Source organism: Aegilops tauschii, chromosome 3 (genome assembly GCF_002575655.3).
Source record: "Aegilops tauschii subsp. strangulata cultivar AL8/78 chromosome 3, Aet v6.0, whole genome shotgun sequence".
NCBI lineage: Eukaryota > Viridiplantae > Streptophyta > Magnoliopsida > Poales > Poaceae > Aegilops > Aegilops tauschii.
This window is the reverse complement of record NC_053037.3, coordinates 538,372,920-538,386,017: the sequence shown is the minus strand read 5'-3', so window position 1 is coordinate 538,386,017 and position 13,098 is coordinate 538,372,920. Positions and strand designations below refer to the sequence as shown.

At 53.3% G+C, this 13,098-nt stretch overlaps 2 protein-coding genes across 3 annotated transcripts; both read right to left on the bottom strand.

Annotated features, from left to right (window-relative positions):
- Window positions 1-459: 459 nt before the first annotated feature.
- On the bottom strand, window positions 460-6,018 carry LOC141043094 (uncharacterized). The gene is made up of 6 exons (XM_073512016.1): window positions 5,924-6,018; window positions 3,755-4,974; window positions 1,653-2,501; window positions 1,568-1,596; window positions 1,214-1,455; window positions 460-856 (listed from the first exon to the last, which is right to left on the bottom strand). The coding sequence occupies exons 1-6, from the start codon at window positions 6,016-6,018 to the stop codon at window positions 460-462; spliced, it is 2,832 nt and encodes a 943-aa protein (XP_073368117.1).
- Window positions 6,019-6,652: 634 nt separating this feature from the next.
- Window positions 6,653-10,076, bottom strand: LOC109741131 (transcription factor bHLH62). Of its 2 annotated transcripts, none has more exons than XM_020300211.4 (8): window positions 8,697-10,076; window positions 8,376-8,588; window positions 8,196-8,261; window positions 7,974-8,042; window positions 7,786-7,860; window positions 7,443-7,682; window positions 7,263-7,353; window positions 6,653-7,158 (listed from the first exon to the last, which is right to left on the bottom strand). In XM_020300211.4, exons 1-8 carry the CDS (start codon window positions 9,339-9,341, stop codon window positions 7,121-7,123), a joined length of 1,437 nt encoding a protein of 478 aa, XP_020155800.1. In that variant the 5' UTR covers window positions 9,342-10,076; the 3' UTR covers window positions 6,653-7,120. The 2 variants fall into 2 exon arrangements, with proteins under 2 accessions (XP_020155800.1, XP_020155799.1); XM_020300210.4 differs by having other exon boundaries at window positions 6,653-7,161; window positions 8,697-10,070.
- Window positions 10,077-13,098: the final 3,022 nt, after the last annotated feature.

Here is a 13,098-nt window from a genome sequence, read left to right as displayed (position 1 = left end):
GCAACGCCCATCGTCCTTGGAAACCAAATTAAGAGGAGCTCCCCACCCGATGGCAGTGAAACGTTTGACCTCGAGGTTGCCGCGGGCGTCATGTCATCGCCTCGGCTCTCCTCTCTCTAATTCACAACTTTTTGTCTGTGAAGGTGACGCACTCTATAGCCTTGGCCTCGAAGCTGATATGGCATCATTATACGCCTCACAGCTCCAATCTGGCATGCACGTCCCTTGCAAAAGGAAAAGAATAGGACGAAGTGTGAAACAGAGGAGAAGAAGATTGGATCGGTGCACCCAATATGGTGGCCTTGGGATGTATTTATATGGGTGCAACTAGGGCACAGATTACAGGTAGTTACAGGAGATAAGTACAAATATTAACAGACTCCTATATCCTAACAATATACAGTTTAACATCCCCGCTCAATCTGAACTTCCTTCGCGAAGATTCGGATTGTATCTATTTTAGACAAACGGTGCCTCAGCTAATGGTTTGGTGAAGATGTCAGTAACCTGTTCCTTGGAAGAGATGAACTTAACATCCAATGCTTTGGTTGCGACTTTCTCACAAACAAAATAGAAATCCACCTCGATATGCTTGGTCCTGGCATGAAACACTGGATTTGCAGACAAATAAGTGGCGCCTAGGTTATCACACCACAATATGGGAGGTCGTGGCATAAACACTCCAAGTTCTCCAAGAACTGATTGTATCCAGATGATCTCAGCTATGCCATTGGCAAGTGCCTTGTACTCAGACTCCATGCTGGATCGTGAGACAGTGGCCTGCTTCCGTGAGCTCCAAGAGACAAGGTTGGGACCAAGAAAGACAGCAAACCCTCCTGTGGACCTGCGATCATCACTGCATCCAGCTCAGTCTGCGTCAGAGAAGCAACTCAACACCGTTGATAGTGACTTGCGGATGGACAGACTCATACCACGAGTATACTTGAGATACCTCAAGATCCTTTTAGCTGCTGAAAAATGGACAGTCGTAGGTGCATGAAGGAACTGACAAACACGATTCACAACAAAGGAAATATCCGGCCTGGTCAACGTCAAGTACTGAAGGGCTCCAACCAGACTACGGTATGTAGTACTGTCATCCTGAGAGAGAGGTGCCCCACTATCTTTGCTGATCTTCTCACTTGAGGACATGGGAGTGGTGGAGACTTTACAATTTTCCATATTAGCACGGTGAAGAATGTCACCAATGTACTTCTGTTGAGAGAGCACAATCCCCCGTGGTGACGACTTCACCTCAACTCCAAGGAAGAAATGCAAGGGACCAAGATCCTTGAGCGCAAACGTGGCATGTAGATAAGCAAGTAACTTGGTCGTTGCAGTAGGTGATGAGCTGGCCACAATGACGCCATCCACATAGACGAGCATAAACATGGTGACACCGCCATGATGAAAAATGAACAGAGATGTATCTGCTTTAGAGTCCACAAAACCAAGCTGAAGTAGACGTGAGCTTAACCGGGAATACCAGGCTCTGGGGGCCTATTTAAGTCCATAGATAGCTTTGCTCAACTTGCACAGAGACCGAGGGGCAACAAGATCCACAAACCCAGGAGGTTGGCGCATATACACCTGTTCCTGAAGAACGCCATGAAGAAAAGCATTCTGAACATCCAACTGGCGAAGACACCAACCTCGAGAGACGGCAATGGAAAGAACCATACGAACAGTAACCAGTTTAACCACTGGACTGAACGTGTCATCATAATCAAGACCATAGCGTTGCTTGAACCCTTTTGCGACAAGACGGGCCTTGTGACGATCAACGGTGCCATCAGCCTTGTACTTCACTTTGAAAACCCATTTGCAGTCGATTACGTTGACATGCGGTGGTGGTCGAACTAAGGTCCACGTACCATTGTGGCGAAGAGCATCAATCTCTAACTGCATAGCAGCACGCCAAGCAGGAGATGCCATGGCCTCACGGTGGTCACGAGGTTCCCTGGAGACCAGGAACGCACGGCGGGACGGATCATAGTTGACAGTACCATCCGTACGATGAGCAAGTTTGCGAGTATGATCACGTGTGCGCGTGACCATTGCATGGGCAGGAGGTGCCGGAGCAGAGGATCCGGGAGCAGCAGCCGAGGAGGGAATCGGATCCTCCTGGGATCCCGTGTCGCCAGCAGTCGCAGCAGGAGAATCTGGCGGCGATCCCGAGGAGGGAACAGGCGTCGCAGGCACGCCTGTCGCGGAGCCGGGCCGGCCCACCGCCTGACTGCCAGGCACGTGGCCAGCAGCCCGTGGCGAGTCGGGCGCGGAGGGAGCCGGGCCAGTGGCGGGCCCCGCCACTGAGGGGGACAGGGCGCGCGGGATGGCGACCGGGCCATCTAAGGCCGCCACATGGGCCAACGGGTGGGGCGCCTCCCCACGGTCGCCTGGCGCGTCGCTGTCGCTGTCTGGCGCGGCTGCGCGGTCCGAGGCCGGATCAGCTCCGGATCCTGCGCCTGGCACACCTGGGATCTTCTGCGCCGGAGGAGACCCTGCATCCAGGTTAGAAGATAGAGCAGATATACCATAGTTCATGTGGTCATGCGGGAATAAAAGGATGGTTTGTTCGGCAACGCGAGGTGGTATGGGAGAGGCAGACGGGTTGGCAAAAGGAAAAACTTTTTCATCGAATGTGACATCTCTAGAGATATAAACACGAGCCGTGGGTAGATGAAGACATTTATACCCTTTGTGGCGAATGTTGTAGCCAACGAACACACATTGTTGGGATCGAAAGGCAAGTTTGTGTGTGTTGTAGGGACGCATGTTGGGCCAGCATGCGCAACAAAACGTACGAAGCAACGTGTAGTCTGGTTTGGTGTTGAACAGTTTTTCCATAGGACTAAGGTTGCCAATGACACAACTAGGTAGACGATTAATAAGATAGCATGTGGAGAGATAGGCCTCATCCCAAAACCGTAGCGGCATAGACGCATGTGATAGTAAAGAGAGCCCCATGTCAACAATATGACGGTGCTTCCTTTCGGCAAAACCATTTTGCTGGTGTGTGTGTGGGCAAGATACATGATGCATAATGCCAAGTTGACGAAAAAACATGTTGCTAAGCTTCTCGTACGCCCCACCCCAGTCGGATTGAACACATAAAATCTTGCGGGATAAAAGGCGTTCAACATGAGCAAGGAAGTCACGAAAAACATCAAACACATCACATTTTCTCTTGAGAAGATAAATCCACACAAATTTACTATAATCATCGATAAATGAGACATAGTACTGGAACCCACAGATGATGTTTTGGCAGGTCCCCACACATCCGAAAAAATAAGTTCTAAAGGGAAGGAAGAAACACTCGAGGATCTAGGAAAAGGAAGCTGGTGTGCTTTGCCTTGTGGACATGCATTACACACATGGGTCATAGACCGACTAGAAGAAGCTAGTTTATTGGATGATAAAACATGCTGAACGACTTGAGTGGAAGGGTGGCCAAGCCGTGCGTGCCAATCTTCTGTTGACAACCTAACCGAAGACAGAGCATGATGAGATGATGGCCGAATGGGGTAAAGCCCATTTTCACATCTGCCTTGAAGTAGAACCCTCTTGGTGATCAAATCCTTCATAAGAAAATGAGTAGGATAATACTTTAGATAAGCATGATTATCAACAGCAAGGCGATTGACAGAGAGAAGGTTTTTGTCAGCGTTAGGGACATGCAAGATATTGCGAAGTTGAAGATTAGCAGAAGGAGTAGGAAGAATTGCATGACCACGATGAGCTATGTGCAAACCTGATCCGTCAGCTGTGTGGATGTGATCTCTGCCTGGATACTTCTCCCGGATTGTGAGGCGATCCAGATCTCCGGTGATGTGGTCCGTGGCCCCGGTGTCAGTGAACCAAGCCGGGTCACCTAGGATGGAAGGAGGAGACGCAGCAGCAAGGTCGGCCATCTTGGATTGTTGCGGTTGGAACGCATGGTTGTAGCGCTGACCGCACTCCCAGGCGTAGTGCCCAGGACCGCGGCAGAGCTGACACTGAACGCGGTTATCGTTGCGGTCACCGTAGTCACCGCGATCACCGCCACGATTGCCGCCAAAGTCGCCTTGTTGGCGCGAGCCGCCGCCACCGCGGTTCCCGCGATCGCCGCCACCGCGGTTCCCGCGATCGCCGCCACGAGAATTGTTGTTGTAGCCGCCGCGATCTCCAGAGTTGCCGCGGCCCTTGCCGCGGTAGTTGCCCTTGCCCCGATTGGAGTTGTTGGTGTTGCCGTTGGAGTCCCGGGTGACGTAGTTGACGGAGGAGCCGCCATGCTGAAGATGAAGACGAGCAGCGTTGTACTCGCGGCGCCGTTCGAAGGAAATCGCGTGGGAGTAGAACTCACCAAGCGTCATGCCCTCGGGACGAGTAGTGTACGCGGTGATGAGAGGCTCGTAGTCGCTGTCGAGGCCAGTGATGACGGCGGTGATGATGTCCTCATCGCGCATGGGGCGGCCGACAGCTGCAAGCTGATCGGCGTTGGCGCGGACCTTGGCGAAGTAGTCCGCCATGGAAAGGGTTCCTTTCCTGAAGACCGCCATGTCCATCTTGATCTGGACGATGCTGGCGCGGCAGTGGATGGTGTACATCTCCTCGACATGAGACCAGATGGCACGAGAGGTCTCCAGCTGATGCACTTGCTGCAACACCTCATCAGAGATAGAGGCAAGGAGGTAGCTGAGGACGATCTGGTCCTGGCGGAACCAGGTGGCGTACTCCGGATTGGGGGCGCGCACCCCCTTGTCATCGGGATCCAGAAGCTTGGAGGGAGCTGGGAGAGTGCCATCGATGTAGCCCGTGGCGCCAGCTATGCGCAGAGGGGGAAGAACTTGAGCCTTCCAGAGGAGGAAATTGGAGGTGGTGAGCTTGGCGGTGATAAAGCTAGCGGAGGGAGGGGAACGGCAGAGGCCGGCGGCCCATTGAAGGCGGCGGGCAGGGAGAGCATGGTTAGGGCAGAGGAGGAGGAAGCGGAAGCTGTAGGAGAGCCCATGATGCGATCAAGCGGGTAGGCCTGATACCATGTGAAACAGAGGAGAAGAAGATTGGATCGGCGCACCCAACATGATGGCCTTGGGATGTATTTATATGGGTGCAGCTAGGGCACATATTACAGGTAGTTACAGGAGATAAGTACAAATATTAACAGACTCCTATATCCTAACAATATATAGTTTAACATGAAGAATAACCAAGATAAGTACTCCCTCCGTTTCTAAATACAAGTTTTTTAGAGATTTCAATATAGATTACATACGACATCGAACGAGTGAATCTAAACTCTAAAATATGCCTATATACATCCGTATGCAGTCTCTAGGAAAATCTCTAAAAAGACTTATACTTAAAGACGGAGGTAGTATATACTAGTGTGCCCACTCCATTCATGATCACGAGCAACGCACACACGCAGCGCCAAATCCGATCGGCCGTGCAATGGCAATGAAGTAACACTTACCTCGCCACGCCATTCATCATCAGAGTAGTAGTAGCAGCAGCAGCAGTATAAGAAAAGGGCTTCTGAGTACTACGTACGTGTTGGCTCACGAGTCACGACGGACCTTGCCAAATCTGCGAGATCACGCATTGCCTCCTTTCACGCCCCGTCCGAACGAGCCACGAGCACGCATCATGCCGTAAACTGTAGCGCATCGTCCTGCTCTCCTGGCAATTAATTGTGTCTTGCTCTTGCATTGCCAGCCATGATCAAGACTACCAAAAAATCTGGGCGTAGAGTGCCATGTACGCCTGCATCGCATCGCATCGCAGCGCCAGTGCGTGGAGTAATTAGCGAGCAGCGATCACTGCTCCCGCCATCACCTCCATGATCCGGCTTCCGGCGTCCCGGTTAGCCATGATTCGGATCGGAGTCCACAGCACAGCGCACACAGTGTGGTTTGACAAGGATCGTCCGTCCGGGACAGACAGATCCCGTCTCTGAGCTGCGAGCGTGATCACAGACAGCCTGGATGACTTGGACACGACGAGGCCGACGGCGATGTTTTTGACAGCGAAATACATTGGCCATCGTCGTCGACGAGAGAGTCACAGAGAGAGAGAGAGAGAGAGAGAACTGATCTGATCTGCTCTGCACTGCTCTGATCCGCGTTATAAATGTGGTGATCTCTTTTTAACTGAGGCAGCGGCCGCACATGAACAGGAGCAAGCAAACGCAGACGCAGACGCAGACGCAGTGAATGGCGCTGCGCTGCCTGTCTGATGTACGCCTTGGTAGAATCAGTCTCCACCGTCTTTACTTTGCTCGTAGTGATGGGGCCGGCGAGGGCGAGGGCGAGGCTCCTACAGATACGGAGTCCTCATCGTCATCGGCAACCCAGCCAGCCATAGCCAGTGCTGTCCCTGTCTCCGGGCCCGGCTGCTCATCCGTCCGATTCCAACAGCTAAAAAGGCACCCACAAATCCCAAATCAACACCTTGCTTGTTCCTTCTGTCCATGTCCTTTCTCTCACTCCCTTTGCCCCTCACCTTCTCCAAGTGGCAACACAACCAGAGAAGAACAGTTTTGTACTACTACGAGCTCACTCATTATCACCATCATCGCCAGCGTGATTAGATTAGCATGGTTGATGCAGGAAACCAGATGTGAGATGCCAATCATTCACTCACAGTGGGCAGGGCAACACAATCAAGCATATTAATAATGGTATTTATAATTATAGGCTGCAGACATATTATATTATATATAATGGCAATACAAATGATACTATTACACATCTTCAATGCAATCCCCTCTCATTTGAGGGAGAATGGATAGCAAGGATTCATGTACCGCGCAGCGCTATGTACCCATCGATCTTGCTCCTAGCTTAGCACAAGAAGAAAGGAGATGATGATGATGATGATACGTAGAGCTAGCCTGCGCTACTGTTGCACGGCCGGGTTCCCTTTCTTGTTCAAAAGAATCATTACACCGGAAGGGACTCATGTATGGAAATTAGAAGCTACAGTAAGACACTGCTAGGTTGAATCTCAGAGTGCTTCCATGGGTGGATCGATGGCAAGCTTGCCCGGCTGACTGGCTTTGCTTCTCCCTATGTACAGCGGGCGTCGTCGTCGTCGTCGAGGATTCCGGTCGGATCGAGCTTCTTCCCCGGCGGTGATGTCAAAGCTCCATTTTCATGTGGACCGTCTGCAACGAACCTGCTAGACAGGGAACAAATTTAGCATCCGAATCTTTGGTGAGCTGGTTGAATGAAAGTGATGTGAATTTTCATAATTCAGGCTGAAACTGGATTTGCACTCACCGTCGTAGCTGTTGGAAGAAGTGGCGATCTCCTGGCTCTGCCCCATGTCCATCTGAACCACGCTCTGCAGATCTTGCCAGAAAGCCCCAACCTGCACGTTTGCAACCATCACAAACCGATCATCATCCTGAACAATGTCAGCAGGCTCCATACGAAACATGGCGCGAGCTCAGGACATACCTGAGAGGCGGCGTCGCTGAGGAAGTGCTGCTGCTGCTGCGAGGAACCCATGGGCCGGCAGAAGGCCTGGTCCAGCGGGTGCATGGCGCCCTGATCGTCGCCCATGCCGCCGCCGTCGGACATGCCGCAGCCGAGAGGGTCGCCGCTCCCCTGGCCCATGTAGGGGAGCGGCGCGCCCGACGCATCCAGCGGGAAATGCGACGAGCCCTGCTGCAGCTGCCCACATGACTGCTGCTGCATCTGCGATCATCAGAAGCGAAATCAGTCAGAGAGGAAGGAGGCGCCTGATGCGGCAATGGGAGCATGCATGCATGCATGCATATGGTAGATGCTTTGTCCTCACATCTTTGGCGAGGAGGCTGGGCAGGTTGTTGAAGTCCAGCTGCGGGTTCACCGTGGCCAGCTTCATGGACAGAAACTGCAAGCAAAAGTTGAGAAGAACGGCATAAGTTAGTTCAAGATGGCAATTCGTGGGGTTTCTGCATCTGTTTTTGGTTGACAATGGGCGTGTATCGGTGTATATTTGTGTACCTCGACTTGCCGCTGCAGCGACTGCACGTAGTTTATGATCTCGTCGAGCATGACGGCCTTGCCCACCACCTGAAACAGGCAAACATTTTTCCGGGTTTCAAATCTGGGCACACCCAGCGAGCTATGAAGTCTGAACCTAATGAGGTACTCCCTCACTCAAGTGAGGTGACAACAACTGCGAAATGATAAGTGCAGAATTGTATGCAGTAATAGTTACTCTACCTTGTTGCAGCCGGGCACGAGGTCCTGCAGCAGCTTCATCCGCTGGCTGATCTTCTCTCTTCTCACCTGCGCAGGAGAAGGGAAAGCAGAGCATGAGAAATAAATTCTAGTCTAGCATGAAAATGATCATCAGTCCTCTCGGCCAGGAATGCAGGCGAGAGAAGAGGCCGGGAATTGTACCCTCTCGGCCAGGCTATGGCTGTCCGTGGCCTCGCCGCGCCGGGCCCGGACGTGGATGAAGTCCTTGGGCGGCTCCGGGAGCTTGGAGGCGCCGTCCTTGCCCTGCTTCCTCCCGCCGTTCTCGCTGCTGCTCTGCGCGGCCTTCCCCTTGCCGGAATTCTCCTCGGCGTCCTCCATGGACGTGGACTTGCAGCGCTTCGACGCCGAGTCCTCCTGCACGGCGACGACGGTGGTGCTCGTCGGGTGAGATCGACGTCTATCGCTCGCTCCGGCGTGTCACTCAAGCGTAAATGAGCGGAATTCTGTTCGCGCGCGGCGTACCTTGGCGAGGAGATCCTTGGCGGAGGTGGTGGACACGGAGGCGTCCTTGCCCTTCCCCTTGCTGCCGCCGGCGGCCTTCCGCTTCCTCGCATTGCCGTCGGAGGCGCCCTTGAGCGCCATCCCCGCGCCGGCCGACGCCGGATCGGACACCGACGAGTCGTCCCGGGCGCTCCCGAGCTCCAGCTCCTTGAGCGCGCCGACGGGGCCGTCGTCCGGGAGGCCGAATTGCGGCGGGCCGGCGCCGTAGCCGCCGCGGGCGTCGAAGCCGGAGAGCCTGGCGGCGCGCTCGGCGAAGCCCGGGTCGGCGAGGAACTGGTCCAGGGAGGCCATGGGCATGAGGTTCTCCAGGGTGGGCAGGCCACCCACCTGCGGCGGCGGCGGCGTCGGGTAGTGGTGGTTGTGGTGGCGGTACTGGCCCATCATGGAGAGGTTGAGCTTGGTGGGCGAGCCGAGCGGCGTGCCGGCGCCGTAGTGCTGCTGCGGCCGCGGCGAGATCCCGTGGAGCGCGAGCCCCTCGGTGGCCGCCGCGGAGCCAGAGGCCGGCGAGGGGCGGCCCCCCGCGGACGCGTCCATGGAGCTGTCCCAGTTGAGGTTGAGGAATCCCGCCGTCGCCGGCGGCAGCTGGTCCGGCGGGCCGCAGTTCATCTCCCGTCCTCCCCCGCCGGAATTCCGCAAAGATCCGTCGCCGCTCGCCGCGCCCAAGAAACCGCCCGGATTTGGAGCCCACCCACCCACCGGGAAGGGAAGAGAGGAGCGCCGTGCGTGCGTGCGGTGCGGTGCGGTGACGGGGCGAGAGTGACGCTGGCCCCCGGCACCAACACGAATGGAGCGAAGAAAGAAGCGCGCGAGGGAGGCAAGTAGGTTGAGCAGAGCAGAGAGCAGCTCCCACCAAATCCCACTACGGGCGAGCAGGGTGGTGCTGAGATAAGGCAAAGGCAGGAGCTTTTGGTGTGCGTGACAACGCACGACTGAAGGAGGGAGAGGGGGAGAAAGTGGGGGGTGGGAAAGAAGCACCTAAACCAAAGCGAAAAGCTCCCACCGCAGGCGAGCGAAAAGCAGAAGCCGGGACGAGGTTGTGGGAGGGAGCGGTAGAGTATGTGTGCGTGTATGATATTGATATAGGTCCAGGATGGCATGGGTCAAATTGGACGGGCCATGGGCATCATCGCCCCGCCCCACCCTTTCCTGCCATGAAACCAGGGAGGAAGAAGCACCGCACCGTAGAGAGCTCGCCGAGGGCGGGGTTAAAAGGGCGGTGACTGACGACGATTCGTTGCATTCGGTGAATGATGACGGGAACATAAAGATATGCTGTGCTAGTAGCAGCACGGACAAACATGGCGAAATTTCTGAACCTGATAAACAAATTGTGTTACGGTTGCTTGCGCCCTGTTTTTCTGAGCCTGGGATATTTTCCAAGTTTTCATTTCAGTCGAGAGGTGAAGGCGATGGTCCCTGATACTAGCCACAATGGGTAGTAATATAGAGTAGTCATGTTACTACTCTATGTTACTACCTCTATAGTGGGGAGTAACATATGTGTGGTAACATGCAACACTTCATTTATTATGCTATAGACTCATCTTATCTTGATATGTGTGATGTTACTCATACTAGTACTAACTAGTTATGTTACTACATGTCTCTCTTCCTTCATTTATTGCTTGCCACATCATCTATTTTATCTAAATATATATGATGTTACTACCTAGGTTACTTTCATTGTGGATAGTCTGACGGACGGAGCTGCCGCTGTTGCGTTGGCCTTGCCCGTGGAATCGAGGGATCCACGAACCAAGGAAGAAAATCATATACGACCGGGTCGTACGCCCCGAACAGAGCGACCCACTCCATCAAGCACCACATGGATCCCTGAATCTCAAAGCAACCACTCTCATCTTCTTCCATGTCTTCTTCCCCAACGGGCCATCTTCCTGTGTTGCAGCGCCGCCATACCGCATACACTAGTCGTTCCTGGCATGAGTCCGAGGCTCCGGGAGGCTCGCCGGCGACCTCGCGGAATTGGTGCTCACCTGTTTCGTGTTGCCTTCTTGCACTCGGTAAATCCATGTTGCCCTGTTACCGCTGCTCCTGCTCATTTTCTTGGCGCTCCTCGCCGGCAGCGCACGCGGGCGCGGCGGCATGCCTCTTCAACTTGCTCTCGCCGGCAGCGCACGCGGGCGCGGCGGCATGCCACCCATACGAGACCTAATCGCGCTGCCAACCTTGTTCCGGTCTTCGGGAACCTCACCGTCGCTGGCATCCTCCGCGCTGCGTGGCGGCTGGGACGGCGTCGCAGCCGTCGAGCAGCCGGAGAACGAGTGGCACAAATCGATACGGCGGCGCTGCAGGTTGCAGCACAAGCCTGATGGGGAAGAAGATAGGAGTGCTGCTTTGAGATTCGTGGATCCACGTGGCGTTGGATGGAATGGGTCGCTATGTTCAGAGCGTACGACCCGGTCGCATATGATTTTCTTCCCGAACCAATCATTAAATCGTGGAATGGGGCGCGAGGGGACAGGCGACGCTGCTTGGTATTTTGGGTTGGATCCTACCGCTGCCAAGCACCACCGGCTCCTAGCCTAGCCAGCAAAACGAGGAGATTTTTAATCATCGTCACTGCCTACTTCCTCTTTATTTTGATTTGAGGATGCATGCAGCGGCGGCGGCCCACTGGATTGGACGGAGCCCCGCCGGGCACTGTGTTGAGGCTCATCTCATCTGATCTGATTGGGGTTTTTATCCCCTTCTGCGAGATGGCTTCTTTTTCGAATTACCGGGTCTCAAAACCATGTTCGTCTTCTCTTCCATTTTTTTTTCCTTCCTCGGAATTTTCAAAATTGTCTCTGAAATTTTACTCGCTGATTTGCATTACCTGTCCTCCCGAGTTTTCCCCTGAAAAAAAACATATACTAGTACCAGAAATGCTTGTATGTGTAGAGGCATGCACAAACAAAAGGAAAGTACGGGTGGGCAGACGGCATGAAGTACGAACGTGGAGCACGAACGTGGAGCGTAGGAGATTTAGGCCAACTCCAGCGCACGACCCCAAACGGACGTCCGTTTTGCCCGGATTTTGTCCGTTTGGTTAGGGCAGTGGGGTCGTGTCCGGGTCTGTCCTAGGATGCGGTGGCCGTGCGCCCAGCGCGCGGACACATCCTTTGACCCCATCCTGTCCGCCACAACCAAAAATGTCCATATATTTATATTTCAATGTTCAAAACTAGTTTGCACGTCCAAATATTAATCGTCTGAAAATAAAAATAGTTTTACAACTCAATCGAAATTGTCTCTAATAAAATAGTTTTACAACCAAATCGAAATTGTCTTGAATGAACATAAAATGAACCAATACATCTATTGGTCGCCAATGTGAATCCACACGTGCTCAACCAAGTCATTTTGAATATCCAAATGAGTGTGCCAATCACGTATTTCACGATGAAATTGGGCAAATAGTTCAAAGGTAGCCGGTTCTTGGTGCAGGGGCTCAACATTTTCACCTTGATAGTCAAATCCTTGGTCGAAGATCCTGTCATCACGCTCGTCCTCGACGATCATGTTGTGCATGATCACACAAGCAGTCATCACCTCCCAAAGCTTCTTTTCATCCCATGTCAGTGCAGGGTTTCGAACGATACCCCATCGGGATTGAAGCACACCAAAAACATGTTCCACATCCTTTCTAGCACTCTCTTGCATTTGGGCAAATCCCTTTCTCTTCTCACCTTGGGGGTTCGAGATTGTCTTCACAAAAGTTGACCACTGAGGATATATACCATCAGGTAGGTAGTATCCCTTGTTGTAGTGGTGGCCGTTGATCTCAAAGTTGACAGGTGGGGGTGGCCTTTTGCAAGCCTTGCGAAGACTGGAGAACGCTGCAGCACGTTGATATCATTGTGAGAACCTGCCATGCCGAACAAAGAATGCCATATCCAAAGATCCTGCGAAGCCACAGCTTCTAATATGACAGTGCACGCTTTAACATGCCCCTTGTACTGGCCCTGCCAAGCAAATGGACAGTTCTTCCACTCCCAATGCATACAATCTATGCTGCCAAGCATGCCTGGAAAGCCTCTAGCTGCGTTGGTCGCCAACAATCTCTCTGTATCAGCGGCATTTGGCTGCCTCAAGTACTCAGGGCCAAACACTGCCACCACGGCCTGGCAGAACTTGTACAGTGACAACAGACATGTGGACTCACTCATACACACATACTCATCCACCAGATCGCCTGGAATTCCATATGCAAGCATGTGGATGGCCGCGGTGCAATTCTGGTAAGAGGAGAATCCAAGCTTGCCAAGGGCATCCGTCTTGCACTTGAAGTATGGGTCATGAGCAACCACTCCCTCTCGGATACGATTGAACACATGCCTTGCCATACGAAAACGGCGACAGA

What these genes read in the sequence shown, in the direction of transcription:
- LOC141043094 (XM_073512016.1), bottom strand. Translation starts at nt 6,018, where the DNA reads ATGTATTTCGCTGTCAAAAACATCGCCGTCGGCCTCGTCGTGTCCAAG. An exon ending in GCAGCTCAGAGACGGGATCT is followed by an intron (nt 4,975 to 5,923) that starts GTCTGTCCCGGA and finishes GCTCTCCTACAG; the next exon opens with CTTCCGCTTCCTCCTCCTCT. An exon ending in CCACACAGCTGACGGATCAG is followed by an intron (nt 2,502 to 3,754) that starts GTTTGCACATAG and finishes ACCTGGATGCAG; the next exon opens with GGTCTCCTCCGGCGCAGAAG.
- LOC109741131 (XM_020300210.4), bottom strand. Translation starts at nt 9,341, where the DNA reads ATGAACTGCGGCCCGCCGGACCAGCTGCCGCCGGCGACGGCGGGATTC. An exon ending in CCAAGGATCTCCTCGCCAAG is followed by an intron (nt 8,589 to 8,696) that starts GTACGCCGCGCG and finishes GTCGCCGTGCAG; the next exon opens with GAGGACTCGGCGTCGAAGCG. An exon ending in TCGTGCCCGGCTGCAACAAG is followed by an intron (nt 8,043 to 8,195) that starts GTAGAGTAACTA and finishes TGCCTGTTTCAG; the next exon opens with GTGGTGGGCAAGGCCGTCAT.